This window comes from Lissotriton helveticus, chromosome 6 (assembly GCF_964261635.1).
Source record: "Lissotriton helveticus chromosome 6, aLisHel1.1, whole genome shotgun sequence".
NCBI classification, from domain to species: Eukaryota; Metazoa; Chordata; class Amphibia; order Caudata; family Salamandridae; genus Lissotriton; species Lissotriton helveticus.
Window position 1 is genome coordinate 906,567,746 of NC_136067.1, and position 16,905 is coordinate 906,584,650.

At 43.6% G+C, this 16,905-nt stretch overlaps 1 protein-coding gene across 4 annotated transcripts in view; it reads right to left on the reverse strand.

Moving 5' to 3' along the window:
• EIF2AK2 (eukaryotic translation initiation factor 2 alpha kinase 2) overlaps positions 1-15,426 on the reverse strand; it is a 580,031-nt gene extending 564,605 nt beyond the window's left edge. Inside the window, exons 1-2 of one of the 4 annotated variants that reach the window (XR_013596181.1) lie at positions 15,357-15,409; positions 3,432-3,569 (exon numbers count right to left, since the gene is read on the reverse strand). Coding sequence is in view for 3 of the 4 variants with exons in the window: in XM_078648546.1 (XP_078504672.1) it covers positions 3,432-3,553 (122 nt within the window). In the remaining variant the exon portion in view is untranslated. Of the gene's footprint in view, positions 1-3,431; positions 3,570-14,652; positions 14,675-15,308 lie in introns of those variants that run through there. The other 3 variants (XM_078648546.1, XM_078648547.1, XM_078648548.1) reach the window with 3 other exon arrangements.
• Between the last annotated feature and the right edge of the window lie 1,479 nt (positions 15,427-16,905).

Here is a 16,905-nt window from a genome sequence, read left to right on the forward strand (position 1 = left end):
CTCAACTTGAATAAAGATAACCTATGTATACTCCTGGCTCAAGGACTTCTATTTACAACAAATTTATTGCGGCATAAATGTCTCAGGCAAGTGCCTTCCATAACGCGTTTCACTCATTTAAAGACCTTGGTCACATGATGCGTCCATTAACTTTGACGATTTTTTAAGTGAAAACAGTGAATAAAGTGCACCACTGCCCTTAGAAACAAGGCGCAGTGTTTTCCTTATCTGTAACCATAATGGAAAGACGCTAGGCATAGTAATCACATATAATATATGTAACAATACATCTCATATTGTATTTAGGGGAACCACATAGTACAATAATAGACCTCAAATGTTCGAGCAGGAGGCCTGTACTAGCCTTTATTCGTGCTCATCTATCTTCAAGTTCGCCTGCACTCAGGGCGGGTGCCTCCATTATGTGACGGCAAAACTACTATATCGTATTTCTGGCATCCAACAGGACAAAACACGGAACACTCACGGGATTACATTTTCATGATTTATTGCCAGTAAACGCATTTCAGCTTTCGCCTTTCTCTTTACCAGCAAAAATACCGTGAACATCTCAGCAAAGATTTTAAATTTACCTATTACACTCCCATTGGTTGCTTGAAAATCATAGGGGAAAGGGAACTTCTGCTGTCCTTTTTGATATATATATATATATATATATATATATATATATACATATATATCTCGGCAATGTCAGGTAGCTGGTGTGGGGGGGGGTGGAGAGAAATGTAGTTTTGTGCCCCGGCAGGAGGGCGGGGTGGTTGAAGGACGACGAACATCGCGGTGCCGGTCCTGTGTCCCCGCTTGACTGCAGCGCCCCTCCTCTCAGGTCAGAAATGAAACTGGGGTGGTCAAATGCGAGACAGTTTGCCCCGTCGAGATGAATTATCTCAGTCAGTTTCCTCCTTACTGATCTTGGCGGACTCCCGGGGTTATCGATTCCTCGATTGTCTTGAAGCTGCGAGCAGCGTGGTGCCAGTGAATCCCGGAGTCACTTGTAGCTGCAAGGCCATCTCTTCTGCGCGTCTGGCTGCGCAGTATACAAGACTTACACACTTTCCCAAAAGAAAAGATGAGAGGCCACACGGGGAGTGGGGAACAAGCAGCCGTTTATTTCAGAGGTCCCGGTGTTGGCGAATGCATTTCGGCTTAAACGCCTTCTTCAGCGCCTTCCTCCTTAACAAACCATATCCCAATGAAAACCTCCTGTGTTTAAATGTCTGTAGGCACTGAGTTCCCTCCCCCATGCGGTCAGCACAGCGAATGACAGTCCGTTTTGAGTTTTCCGGACTCCAAATCCCAGCATGCACAGTCTCGGCAATGTCAGGTAGCTGGTGTGTGGGGGTGGAGAGAAATGTAGTTTTGTGCCCCGGAGCTGTGACATCGCACCTATCATAGTGAGGCAGGGTGCATTATCAGGCTGCAGAACGCCAGGACTTCCGCATTTACTACCGCAGGCGCTGATGAGGCCATACCGGCCGAAATGCATACGCCAATGTTTGAAATAAAGGTGCTGCCGCTTTTAATCCCCACTGAGGCTCCTGCTCCTTTCTTCGAGAGGAGGTGATTACTTATATATATATATATATATATATATATATATATATATACACACCGTCCATAAATGTTTTTGATTGCACTATGTATGGTGTTTTAAATAAATACTTTAAAGAATATCTGCTCTTTATGGTGCTGTGGTGCTGTGAATTCTTTCGCTGTGTGGAGGAGCGAAGATTGCAGGACATATGTGTGTATATATATATATATATATATATTTACAGCAGCCGGATTGGGTCGACAGGCAACAGAACTCCACGCAGTGCAGGGCGCTGAAGAAGGCTTAAGGTCGAAATGCATTCGCCGCCACTGTTTTGGTTCCAAATAAACGTGTCTCCGTGCTGTTAACCCCCTCTGGCCTCTGACTGCTTTTTGGAGTGATGCAAACGACATATATTGCTGCGCCAGCCAGGGGCGCAGAACAGAGGGCTCTGCTGCACAAGTGACCAGGACTACAATCTGGCACCACGTCGGTGACGGCGTTTATGACTCGGGGTACCGTGAAGTCCGGAGACCACCATCAGTGAAAAACAAGGGCTGGAGAACTGAGGTATTTTACTTCCGGTAGGGGTTTTATTGTTGTACTGACGGCCCCTAATGTACTGCGATCCTGCTTCATATTTGGTAGCAGCAGTCTGAGGGGACTTAGTGTGGCGGCCGCGGACATGTGGAACCTATCTTGGGGACCCCTGTACCACCTACCTGCGGATTAATAGCAGGCCCGCACCAACGTGTTTTCTTTGCTCCCCATGCCGCCGACCTGGAGACACAGTCATAGTGAACTCTGGGAGTTGTAGTTGGGATATTCGTGCAACGAGCAACAGGTGTGCTGAAGTACATTCCTTTGTGATTTGGGGAGGAGCATCTAGGGCATGCATGCACATCTACAGCAGCAGGATTGGGTCGACAGGCAACAGAACTCCACGCAGTGCAGGGCGCTGAAGAAAAGGCCGAAATGCATTCGCCGCCACTGTTTTGGTTCCAAATAAACATGTCTCCATGCTGTTAACCTCCTCTGGCCTCTGATTGCTTTTTGGAGTGATGCAAAGGACATATATTGGTGCGCCAGCCAGGGGCGCAGAACAGAGGGCCCTGCTGCACAAGTGACCCGGACTACAATCTGGCACCACGTCGGTGACGGCGTTTATGACTCGGGGTACCGAGAAGTCCGGAGACCACCATCTGTGAAAAACAAGGGCTGGAGAACTGAGGTATTTTACCTCCGGTAGGGGTTTTATTGTTGTAATGACGGCCCCTAATGTACTGCGGTCCTGATTCACATTTGGTAGCAGCAGTCTGAGGGGACTCAGTGTGGCGGCCGCGGACGTTTGGAACCTATCTTGGGGACCCCTGTAACACCTACCTGCGGATCAATAGCAGGCCCGCACCAACGTCTTTTCTTTGCTCCCCATGCCGCCGACCTGGAGACACAGTCATAGTGAACTCTGGGAGTTGTAGTTGGGATATTCGTGCAACGAGCAACAGGTGTGCTGAAGTACATTCCTTTATGATTTGGGGAGGAGCATCTAGGGCATGCATGCACATCTACAGCAGCAGGATTGGGTCGACAGGCAACAGAACTCCACGCAGTGCAAGGCGCTGAAGAAGGCATTCGCCGCCACTGTTTTGGTTCCAAATAAACGTGTCTCCGTGCTGTTAACCCCCTCTTGCCTCTGATTGCTTTTTGGAGTGATGCAAACGACATATATATTTATATATATATATATACGCATATACATATACAGAGAGAGCGAGAGAGAGAGAGAGAGAGAGATTTCTAGTTGAAATGATTTAGTGTATAACAGTAAAACAAACCTATGATGTGATTTTGCAGACACTTTTTACAAAAGACTTACGTTCGGTCATGAGCAGGTCCAGTTGGAGTGCCCTCTACAAAATCCCATTCTAAGTTATCCTTCTGACACTTTGCAATGAGCTGTTCATGGTAGTTCTGGGTCGGAGCAGGATTATTAGCCATATTGTCCTCACACGATCTACAAAAGAAATATTATCATTGTCATATGTAAGCTCATGAGTATCTAGCAGTTTAAATAATGGTGTGTGTTGTTATTTCTTGCTGTAACGAAGAACCACTTGACATATAAAAATGAGAAATCTGTTCCAAAGGATACAAGGTTTACTTAAAAGTATGCAAAATATAATTAGAAGCAGAACATAATGATAAGCTGAGACACAATGCCAAATGAATGCTTCATTATTACCACCCAAATATGGTGTGTGGGGGGTGGAAGAGAGAGGGGGAAAGAGAGAGATTTTCACTCATAAACCCACAGTCAATGATATGGCTAGCACTTAAAGCCCCCAAAAATCCTACAATCTCCCAATTAGGATTAGTTTTCCAATCCTTAAAGTGCACAACAGCCAAGCAGATCATAACTCAAAAACCAAATGCAGCATTTATAACCATACCCACAATGAGGAAGATCACATCCCAAATTACTTAAAGGAACTCATGGGTGACATGACAAATGTTATTTCTGTAAACATTATCAATGACCTAGAACGGATGACCATGTCTCGCCTTAAGCAGATAACCATATGCATATGTGCGATACCCGCAATGGACTGGCCAGAGACTAATTAAAAAACAATATTTATTTTGAAATGCCTTGGTTCTTATGACCAACTTTGACAAATCCCAAAACATACAGGGACCTGGCAGTGAACTGTCATGCCCAATTATGCAAGCTTAAGAAATGTTTATATAACTGAGGATTCTATATCATAAAGAATCCTAATAAGTGCTGGGAGCTCAACGTGGTGCTTTTGCTAGCGTCACTGGATAAGGGTCTGTAGAATTCGACTCCCTTCCAACCTCTATACTAGGTTAAGTGGCCTATTTAACATGTTCTCCTTTCCCTGACTGCAGGATGCCCTTTGAAATTATCCCTTTCAGGTGTCCGGTAAATTTGTTAAAAGGTGCATGAATACTGCTGTTCCTTTATAGGAGTGCATGTTGTCCTTCTTGTAGCATTCATTAAATGTGTTCAGTTGGTTTATGATGCAGCACTGGCAATGGTGGATATAAAAATATATTATTAGGCAGTTTATCGCAATCAATGACTCTTTGGACCGGCTGAGGACCCAGCTATCTGTTTAGAGCCAACTAAAGTTGTGAATTCCGACATATACCCTCAACTCTTCCTCCTGCAGCTAGGGTTTTCTTGGACTCCTGGTGTAGAGAACTCAATTGGGTGGGTTTGGATCACAGGTTGACTCAGAAGACTGTTCTATGGAGTGTGACATGGCTACCACATACGACCAGACTTCCTGACTTCAAACAGTAGGATTTCATAAATATATCATAATTAAGGTGATGTTCATGGACATGATCATATGAAGTCCTTTCTGTCTTTAAGTGAATGAGTTTGTTCTGCATGAATCAATTTAAGTATTTCCAAATACATACTTGAGTCATACTAACTAAATTTGGCTGTACACCCTCCTTTAAATTTTGTGCTGGGTCAATTCAGAGTCAGCTCAAAATATCAGGTATATCGTAAAGGAGTATTTATTGCAACCACAGTTTCAGAACTGCAACTACTGTAGCAAAAGTTCTTGGCCCCATTAGTAGAGGACAAATGCCATAAGGCTATGATGGCTTATTGTGAACTGGGCAACTCTACTACTCTATACTTAATTCAATGCATGCTCTTCCACAGGGTGAATTACAGACCTGTGTGGTCTTTGAAAGATGAGCAGGCGCCCCAACTTGCCTTAAATGCAGACTGGAGGTTTCTTCCACGCTATCTGCAAGTGCCCAAGAATCCAAAGATATTAGATTAAGCGTTGAGATACACTGTCTTCCACATCAGTCTGGTGGGTGGAATTGCCCCCTAAATTCACACTGCTGGAAATCATGGAGGATGAGGAGTAATACATATGGGGTACCTGTTTTCTACCTTCCAAAGGAGATAGCGCTATAAATTTTCGATCTGCCACCACCCTGCCCTTTCAGGAATGGTTGACAGAGAGACAAATACGCCCCGACCAGTTGGTGGAATTAGTCTACAGAGCAAGCAGATGGTTGAATAAACATGCCAACATTTGGGGCTGTATGTGGGAACATTTTAATATTGGTGTATGATGCATAGATCCTGTGTATTATGGTGCTCTGTAAGGTGCAGACCGTCTCTGGTATTTTGCTCTCGCTAATCACTGTACTCTTTTAGTAAATATTTTATTTATATACACTAAATACGAACAAAATCTTTTTTTAAAACAACATTGTCAATGAAACTATTATAGATACAGTAGGATTTCTTTGTTTGGCTACATGTTAGTATTTTCTTTTTTTTTAATGGCATAGATTTTGTGAGGTCATAGGTATTGTAAATGTTGTGTGAGCTACAGTTTATAGGACTGCTGTGTGAATTATCGATTATGGAGCGAACTATGACTGAGGAATTTTAGGAGTTATAATTGCAAACCATAAATAAACTTTTAACTGTGGTTTCCAATGTGAATTTCAAAGTTTTTTTTTTAAAACACAGTAATTTGTTATGAGTAAAGGAAACCATACAGCAGCTCCAGGATTGTTTGGATGCGCTTTTCACTGACCAGGAAAAAAGTCCTTCCATCCCTGCACGTGGACATGGGGGAGAAACACCATGCAGGGGAGAAGTGCGTCCTTTATGGTGAGTTTGGCACTATCGTACCCCATCATATTTATAACCGGTAGCCGCCACTGTTCAAGAGCACCCTTCATAAACTGCAAACTTCAAGAATGTCTGTAAAAGGAAGCAATGTGTCCAACAATTTCCAACCTTAGGGGTTTTAGCTGTACAATTTTTCTGGTGCAAAAAAAAAGACAGGGTCTCCAGATTGGTCTTGTGTTTGAAAGAGTTTAATGCATTGATCTTGTACAGAGATTTAAAGATGGAGGGTATCCATCTCCTAAGGCAGAGGTCTTCAAACTTTTGTCAGCCGAGCCACCCCATCTAAACCTTTTTACACACCGAGCCCCCCCACCGCCACCACCACCTGACAAAAAAGTTCTGGAAGCTGGCACTCTGAATCATTGATGGCCTTTCCCTCCTGCAGAGCCGAGGTTGTATAGGGCAAATAATATTAAATAAAGGTAGAGTGTTTAGTAAACTGAGGTTTTGGTAGGTCATGTGCTTATTCTAAAGTTCAAATGAATAGTCTCCGAGAAAAAAATTAGCACAAAGAATTACATTGGTGCTTTATTTTCACATAAAACACAAAATTTAGGATAGATTAGAAAAAACACTCCCAAAACACAGGTGTGGGAGTGCATGTTTTTCCCATAGAGACAATGTATGGATGGATTCTTGCTTCTGCCATACTTAGGTTGAGCTCCACTTCCAGTCTTGAGCAGTTCCTTGAAACAGGCGTGCTCACAACATTTTGTAATATATTTTTTGCAGTTTTATATAGTGCAAACATGACCCAAAGGTATTGGTGCGCTTTACAAGAGCATCTTTTACATTACACAAGCACACATTCATTTTTTGTAAGCAAAGGGAAATTAAGTGATTTGCCAAGAATCACAGGATGTTGAGCAGACATCAAGCATTGAACCTGGTTTCCCAGCTCTACAGTCATCAGCTCAGCTCTGACATCCTTGCCCCTAAACAAGATATCAGAAAAAGAAGTTCCAAATAACATGCTTTCTGACACAATTGAAAAATTGATTATGTGGAGTACGGCCAGGTGTTGCCATGCTTCCGGTTTTAGACGTCACATGGCTCGAGGAGAGCTCCAGTGGGCAGTCTTCCCTCTGGGCGGTCCCATTTCAATCTCTGCCCTCCCTGCAAGTTCCAACAGCAGCTAGGGCCGGGTACCTGTGTTGGCGCTAGGCTGACAAATTGGCACCACCGCCACAGAAAAGGATAAAAATGCACCATGCTGGATAAATACGGCACATTCCTGCACTTTCCCAGTGACGCAGGGCAGCGCAGCAAGGTGGCTTTCTGCGTTGCCCTGCACCACTAATTTCATAAATATGCCCGGAGGTATGTAATTAGGTACAGAAGTCATCCGAGAAACCTGATTAATGTATTTTCCATATAGATTTTAAATCCACATGGTGAACATTACCAACACAGAACATGCGGACGCAGCAGACATGCAGCTACACACTTCTCGCTAGACATTTTCTGCTCAAAACAAGTATGCTAACATTGTAAATTGCCAGATCAGTGTAAGCGTAGGAAAAACCGAAATTAGATAATATGCACTCAATAACTCAAGTTGCATAAAAATACAGCTGCGTTTATACAAATTTTGCAAAGGCTGTTTAGATCTTGCTGTACCCTGCTAAGGCACATGCATGTACTGTTATCACACACTTTGTGAAGAACAGAGTCCTATAGTAAGACTGATCCAAGGTCTGACAGAAAGCCATCTTTTCAAGCTAAGCAAATAATTTAAAAGTCTCCATTTCAATAAATTCTGTACCCAACATCTACCTGTGCTAATTATTCTGGTCTGCTCCCATCCTTATCAGTCATGGTGCATCTCATCTTGAGACATACTGTTAAAAGTATAAAAGCAAAGTTTTACTCCGTGTTATTAAATTCTGCTCTACCTTTGTGACTGGGATTTAAAGTCATGATTCAAAGGTGGGCCAGAACCTAGATTGCTGCATGGCCTAATCAGAGAGGAGTGGTCTTCGTAGCATGCGGAAACATAAACTGCAAAAGCATTATTCACGAAAAATAGACTCCGAAATATAAGATAACCAAGTTTCGACCTTACTACAATTCCATCTACACAAATATCAACCGCAACCTACTTCACCATGAAGCACTTGCTTCCAAATACACCAGGATCGAGTTACTGTAATAATTTAACGCAGTCGTAAATTGCAATTTACATCTGTTCAATTGAATTTAGCCGCACCCAAGTACTTCACAGGTCTTTAAAAGACCATTTCGCATTAACGAGGCTTTGTTTTTTTTCACCCCTTCTTAGAGCCCCTGAATGTCTACTCTTCCTATTGCTGGAAGAATTACCCCCCCCCCCCCCAACTGTTGCGCCTCTGGCCTCTGACCAGTGACTCCAGAAACTCTCAGCCAAGCCCCCAGAAGCTGGAGCTGCAGAAGCCCGGGCTGAGGCACACGGCTCACGAAGGTGAAGTGGTGGGTTGAAGTGCGTGCCCCCCCTGAAGGGATACTGCGCCCCGGCCCCCCCCCCTAGAGGGGAGCGCCCCACAGTTTGAAGACCTATATCCTAAGGGATCTTCTGCAGAAGTAAGATTGGATGTTCCATCTAAACTTGAGGGACACATATTTGACAATCTCAATCTTTGCCCCTTCCACCCTTGACTGTCATTGGCTTCATGATGCTTCACCAAGATTATGATACCGGTAGTAGAAGCCCCGAGAACTAGAGGGGTATGATTGATTGTCTATTTGGACAATCGATCATCCTGGCACACAATCAACAAACAGTAATCCTTCACCTCTATTGGAGAGTACACTTACTTCAGGACCTGGGCTTTGTGAAAAACCTCCAGAAATAGGTCCTCACTCTGTGTCAATGCATCGAACTCCTGGTCTTCCAAGTAGACTCAGTGAGTAAAAAACTGTGGTTGCCACTTCAGAAGGTGAGAGTGATCAAGATGGAATTGAAATCAGCTTTGAGCAGCCAGATTATATCTCTGAGGTCATTTGCTAGGATTGGGAGACTCCTGGCGTTGTACATTCAGGTTAAATTTAGCAGCCCTTTACAATACAGGCCCCTCCAAAGAGTGAAAATTTAACACCTTCGGAAGGGTCTGTCTCATAAGCATCAGGTAGCATTGCCGGCAGATGCGAAGACCAAACTGTCTTTCTGCTCTAACACGTGGAGGCATGGAATGCAGGACCATATTTGACAGTCTGACGGAGGTAGTAATAAAATTAGATACCAGCAATTGAGGCTGGCCCGCAAGGTGTGGACTGATCTCCAAGGGTGAGGGCAGTGGCTCCTGATGGAATTGAACCTCCATATAAATTGTTTGGAGCTTCTGGTGGGCTCCTTCCCATCAAAAGGCTCCCATCCCAGAAGACAAATTGCTGAACCTTCTTGAGGATGGACAACATTTTAGCAGTGCAGTATATCAACAAGCGAGGAGGAATGAAATCCCCGGCTGTTGGTAGGAGTAGCCATGGACTTATGACATTTCTGCCTGCAACATCTAATATCAGTTATGTCAGAATACATTCCAGGCCAGCGGAATGTAGTGGCTGATTGGAACTTGCACCTCCTGGGGGACAATAGCGATTGAATATACACTGATAACCTTGTGCTCATCAGCCGGACTCCGGTCGGCTTCCAACGCTTACTGGACACCACTCAAAGTTATTCTCCTGAAAAAGGGTTGAATATAAATCCAAAGTCATGTAGTTAAACCGATAAAAGGTCACTCCAAAAAAAATCACTGACATTTGGCAGGACAACAGCTAGAAACAGTTAATGAATAAAAATATCTGGGGGTCAGAAAAGACAGCAAAGATATGTTTGAAGCTCATAAGGAGGCATTAAAAAGAGGAGGTATTCCAAAGGTTGTAGTACTAATAAATCTCAAGAACAAAATCATCAGACCAAGCTTCACTCCACTGAACCAGGTGATACAGGCAAAGCTCATCCCAACTATCACCTACAGGAGTGAGTGCACGAAGGGTATGGATGCCAGCACGCTGGATATTACAGTAACAAGAGCATTAAGAATTATTTTTACCTTACCAAAATATACTTCACTAGTTCAAATAAGACTGGAATTTGGTATGTTTCTTCTCCAATTTATTTAATATCGCTCAGACATTATGAGATAGAGAGGCTGTTCCCTTCACTGTATCTAGGAATGGATGTGGATGACTTAATCGACAGATAGGTTTAAAGATATTATTGAAATCTGCTCGGGGAGTAGATGGATAATGTCCCCTTTGTCTGTCTGCATCTTTTGATCCATAGAGCGGGGCCTCGTATACCCGAGCATGGTCCAGGTGAGGTCCAGTCCCCTGTCATACTGGGTGAGAAAAATTATGTAATTATAAAGTTATGCTATTATGAGAGCACTTGTGTCTGGGAACTTGTGAACATTTTATCACACTAATATACATACATTTATTTTGTAGATTTCTATTCATATCCATTGACATGGAGGATTAGGGTGATACGGTTGGTACAGGTTGTACCGTTTCCAACCGTTTTTATATCACATATTATTTGATATTGAGCACTATCAGATCTAATTTACATCACTATTAAGGCAGTAGCAACATTTTTGAGAGCAGAAGCCCTGATTAAAGCCGAGGGATTTATTACCTGGTAGGCAGAAACATGTTGGCCCATTTCCGACAGATATTTGGTCATACTGTTGTTTGCACTGTTCTGGTTTTTAATTAGGGGATGTGCCCTGACATTGAATAAAGTAGTAGTTCTTAGGACACATCATCCTATTTTAACTCACTACACATTTTTTCGTTGCACTGTGTGTTTATCACTATCATAGCCATCAATGATTAGCCATCAGAAGGCGGTTCACAGATAGTTGTGGACTAGATCCAGCACCATTGGTTGATTTGTGTGGCATTCGGTCTCGATGATCAAGGGACTTGCCATTTCACAAGTTGGATGGCCAGATGATATGACTGATCACCAAGTCTGTTTGATGGTAATCCATTACTCCGTGGCCTGGATCTTGTCGACCAGTTCTGTATGTATTGGAGTTTTTTGTTCATTTTGTTGCCATACACTAATGTGTTCCCTGATTTAGGCTGTTCTAAGGTGACTCGGGCACCCACTGATTCATTAGAGTGAATGACAGCGAAGCCAGATTAAGTGGCGTTTAGACTCCCTGTGTTCTTTGTGTTGATTATATTGTAGTTGGGGATGTGAACCAGGTAGCGGTCTTTAAAATGTGTTTCCCTATGACCCTCTCTCCTCTGTTTGTTGTGATATAGCTCCCTCCACTATCCTTTGTACAGGAACATATTCCTGTGAAGACTTACCCTCAGTTTGTGTTTCTCTGGGTCTCTTAAACATGGGGCTACTAGACATGTATGTCTTTTCTGTGGTTTCAGAAAGACCACAGTCGAAAAAACTGCACACAGGGCATGTGGCAAAATTGTAAAGCAATAAGCCAGGTTAGGGTTCATTTTTTGGTCAAAGGTATCATGCTGGCTTTACAGAAACATGTTACAACCATATACTTTTAACAGCTAAATACAAACCAATTTCTGTACCTAGGTGCAAGACCTTCTTTGCTCTGATTGGCTGCCCAGTAAAATATGCCGAACATGAGGTTTAGCAGATTTGTTGTAACTTCCCCCCCCCCAAAACATGGCATTTCCCTCCATTCTTTCTATTGCAGGAATATATCCCAGCTAATGCATGACCCATCACTCTATTTGTGTTCTTCTGAATCTCCTATGTGTGTAGGGTGGCAGGCATATATGGTTTTGCTATAGGTTTGGTGGACAGTATTTGAGAAATTTGGAAAGCAAGTTAAAGTGAAATGCATGTGTAGGGTATACAAACACAGGACTGTATGGAAATATATAACAACCATATATTTTTAACATCTACACTAAGTACCAGACTGTCCTTAACCCTGATCGGATGACTGGGACCTTGCTCTGAACATGACATGTGTCAATTGTTTGCATTTGTTCTAAAATCTGGTAATTCCTTCCAGTTTCATTCATGTAGGAACATATCCCTGCCAAGGTTTCACCCCAGCTTTGTACCTCTGAATCTCCGGTCAGGGTCACCAGAGATGTATGGGTTTTCTATGGATTCAAGAAGCCCATAGACAGTAGTGCTTTCTGGAAATTTGGAAAGCAGCTGAAAGCGTAATACCGGTTTCGTGCCTGGGCGCCTGTCATTTGTACACAAATATCTCCTCTGGACTAAATAGAAACACACCACAAGCACATATTTGTTAACATTTACACATCCCAAAGTTTCTTTCGCTGGCTGACCCAAAGATTTTTTAGATGTTTTGTTTTTTCCCCAATACCTGGTAATTCCAGACAGTAACCCTCACCCAGTAACATATCCCTGCCAAGGGCTGACCCCAAACGTTGTTCCTATGGATCTTCTGAGCATGGGGGTAATGGACATGTATGGGTTTTCTAAGAGCTATGGGTGACCACAGGTCATAAACGTGGTGCATTGTATTTGGAAATAAAATAAAAGTGAAATGCAGGCTTTGGGCACAAGTTTGTTGGTTGCTGGTGTGACCCCCCGGACTCCATGGTAACATAATCATATCATCTATTTTTATTATCTGCACATTGGTATGACATACTGGGAAATCATGTTGACCATGATATTTGTTTTTCCCCAAAACAGTAAATTTGGCCGGCTTCCCATGTGCAGGAACATATATCCCTGACAAGGCTTGCCACCCAACTTTGCTCCTGAAGGGTCTCAATGTGGGTGTACCAGACATAAACGGGTTTGGGGTGTTCTATGACATTGCGTGCACAATGGCAATAAACTGGGTGCAATGCATTTGGGAAATTTGGGAAGAAACTGAAAACAAAACATTTGGCTTAGGATCCTGTCTTCTGTCGCAGATATCACCAGTGGGCAGTATGCAAATTTATCATAACCATATATTTTCACATCTTCACAACCTAAGATTTGTATCGGAGAGTGCCTGACCTCCATCTGCCTGATAGGCTGGTTGGGACAATGCTGAAAATCTGACAAACGTCATGTTTATTGAAATAGTTTTTCTCATAACATCGTAATTCCCTTTAGTCTTTCTCACACAGATAGTCGAGATCTGCATTCCGCCTAGTTTACGGAGTGTGGGAGTACCAGATATACATAGGTGTACAAGGGGTTTGGGAAGGGTTCCTCACACTAGACACCACAGAGTGTTTTGATGGGGTAGCTTCCATATAGGATATCTGAAGTATTTGGGCCCAGGGTCAGTCAGCACCCAAGGAATCCTAACGAACCCAGACATTTATAAAATGAAGAGAACTATGGGAAACCAAAGAGATGTCACTTGTCTGAATCTCAGCACGTTTGATTAACCAGAATGCCCTGCAAATAGCAAAGTAACAATAAATAAACATATATTTTTCACTTTTCTGTGACAGCAAACTCCAGAACTAATAGCAAATGGTAAAAGTCCCACATTGTAATGTTCCCAGATTTTTCCTGATAAAACTAGTACCTGGCATGAATGGGTATGCCCAGATGTGGCTCTCGTGCTCACTGTACCACTGGAACCAAGCCATACCTAGCTGATGAGCCCTAATAAGAGAATAACTGGTCCAGGGTTGCTTGTATTCCAGTTCGGCGATAACCTGGCCTGGTAGTTCGGGCTGGACATTTCCCACTGGAGGAGGGTCAAGACTGCATTGAAAATGGCTGGGTCCAAACTGAGGTGGCATGATGGGGGAAAACGATGGATTGTGATGCGGCCCGAGCAGTTATCAATGCATGAGATTAATTAAAGCATTTCATCCATCACCTTATTTTTGATCATAGGGCCCAAGCAGGGCTCTCCGTCTTTAAATCAGTTGTATGTGATTAATGAAAATATGTTCTGATGCTTTTTTGTGTAGCCTTTTTTGATTATGCAATTGTGTAAACCTATGTCTGAAATACATTTGTTGTTATACTGGTATACTTTGTGTCCCTCCCCCTACCCACCCTGCTTTTTTATCCTTATATCATGGCAGTCGTTTGAGCTCACCCGTCATATTGAGCAAAGAAAAATTAATCTCCAAATATTTACAACAAATGAAGTAAAAACAAATGTAGTATTTGATTACCCAATAACAAAACACATGCACTTGGATGCCAGATGAATTGTAGCACTAATAGAAGAAATATATACTACATCAGTCATATCAAATGCGGTCATACAGAAACATTGGCACTGTAATACTACAACACAATCACATCTGCAGCTGGAAACCTTGTCCCATTTTGTATTTAACTCCCCTGTCTGCCAGCCATCTTGACAGCACAGAAAAGCACTCAAATAAACCTTTTTTTTATAGTTTTCCCCACATTTAACAAAAAATGAAGACAAGGAGTAAACTTGCTTAGGGAAGTGGTAGTAACCCCAAGGCTTACCTGGCAACTGGTCGATCATGCACAACCGAGAGTCCTAGTATTTTAGTCTAGGCCACTTTCCATAAACTGAACTGCTGCCACAACGCCTCGCCTCACCTCACTGCACGGCAGCATTGCACGAAAATACCTTTTGAATTCAGTGCAACTGTTTCAAGATAATTTCTAGACCCCTGCGTCGCACAAATAAAACGGGACAATATCTGAAATTACTGTTCTACTCGCAATAAAGTGTCACTCAAACATAAGCACGTTTAAACCCTGGAAACTTCACACTTAAGCCAAATGAAATCCTGGAACCTTCGCTATGATTTCCTATATATTTCACAGTTTATAATATTTTTTGACGCCTCTTTTTTTCGTACCTTAACGTTCCTATTTAAATGTGAATACAATTAATTACACATGAACACTGCTGAGATGAATAAAAGTGCAACAGAACCTTAAGCACTGCGTATTACGTTCAATGACAGCGCGTCAATTTCAAAGCACAGCCTGTGACAGAAGAGCTCTGAACCATGGAACACACACAGGGAAAGGCAGGCAGTCAGCTTAGCGGCGCGGGCGCGATCTGCACGCAAGGAAACCCCCAAACGGGTCGGAAAGAGCACCCCAGAAAACACACAGACCCACAGATGCCGAGCAACATCAACATTTACCTATCACACCATCTGAGGACCCTCGGCAGAACCCAGCTTAGTGCTTACCTACGGTCTATCCGTCTTACGACTTCAGCGCCTTCCTTAGTTTCGATTCTTAGGAAACTAAAGACGAAACAAAACTGAAACTGAACCGGAAGAGGAGCCAATGGGGAAGCGAGGCTAGTGTGATTGGTGCGCTAAAGGTTGTATTACGAGGGGCTTTTTTTAATTTTAAAATGATTTCTTATTTAAAGATCCGTAAATAGTGCACTAGGTCAGAAAGAAAATTCCAGCACCGTCCCGCAAGAGAAAGAACACGGTTTTACCTTTTTCGCGCGCGCCTACAGGGACTTCAACTCGTGTCATATCTCCTAATGGGACTAATGGGACAGAAGGAACTGCAGCTCTGGTCGGAGAAAACGTTTGCAGTCTTTCACATCATTGCTTTCTGCTAGAGAGACGGGCAAGCCAGATAATAAAGGTCTGGTTTGGGAAGCGAAGAGCCAGTGCACCACCCTAACTTATCAAAATCGTTGGCATGTAGACTGTGCAGCAAGCGTCATATAAAAAAATATGACGAAGGCTGGTCGAACTTTCCCAAAAATGTAATTCCTTACATGGAGTAGTGTGGCTCACTGGTTAGAGGTGGCAGGCCTGAGAGCAGAAGTCAGCCCGGGACCAGGGTTCAATTCCCGACGCGGCAGGGTCGTGCCTTGGTCAGCGGACTTGATAATTCTCGCTTCGGTGCTTACTCTAATCAGGGGTTCCACTCGGCGACTCTGGGCATTAGCTTGCCTAATCTCCACAACGGCCCCACCAATTCCGGGGATGCCTGGCTCCACCTTGGGGACTCCCAGCAAGGAACCATCCCACAGGGAAAGCCAGGACGGGTTCCCCAGAGTTATACAGCGCCGGGAGGCCCCGTTGTGCGCTTTACAAGTATACTACATTTAACGAGGACGTTTTTCACTTACACGCAGGAAGTTATTGCATTCCATTTGAGTTAAGCAGAGGTCTTCAATCTGTGGGGCGCGACCCCCAGGGGGGTCGTGGAGTATCCTGGGAAGGGGGTCGCGGATTCTGTCATAGTACAGTTCCTGGCCTCGGGCTAAATGAGGGTGCTCACGGCGGAGGCCTGATTCACACCGAGGGGTGAAAAACATAAAAGCCTCATTAACAAGTAAAGGTCATTTGAAGACCTGTGAAGTACTCGGGTGTGCTTTTGTTGTGTGTCCCTGAAGCTGTTTCAGCCGGGCTCACATACAGGAGCTGGGGGAGGAGGTTGTAGCCCTTTGAGTTCAATGGACTTAGATGTGGGGTTTATTTTTATTTTTAACGTTTTATATAGCGCTAGCTTAACCCGTAGGTATCAGAGCGCTTTACAAACACACAGTAAACAGCAGAAGGACATTACAATCATTGGTTCAAGTCCCACGAGCCCTCATACCTGGCGCCTGTGCAGGTGAAATGTGCCTGAGAGTCTGTTCTTCACAGTGAGATGTTTATACAGCCTGTCTTCCGCCCCGCCCACCCCCCAGCAGGGAGGCACAGAGAGGCCCTCCCATGAGAGAGGAAGAAGAAGGAAGAAGAGGCAGAGAGGTACTGACTCCCCGCC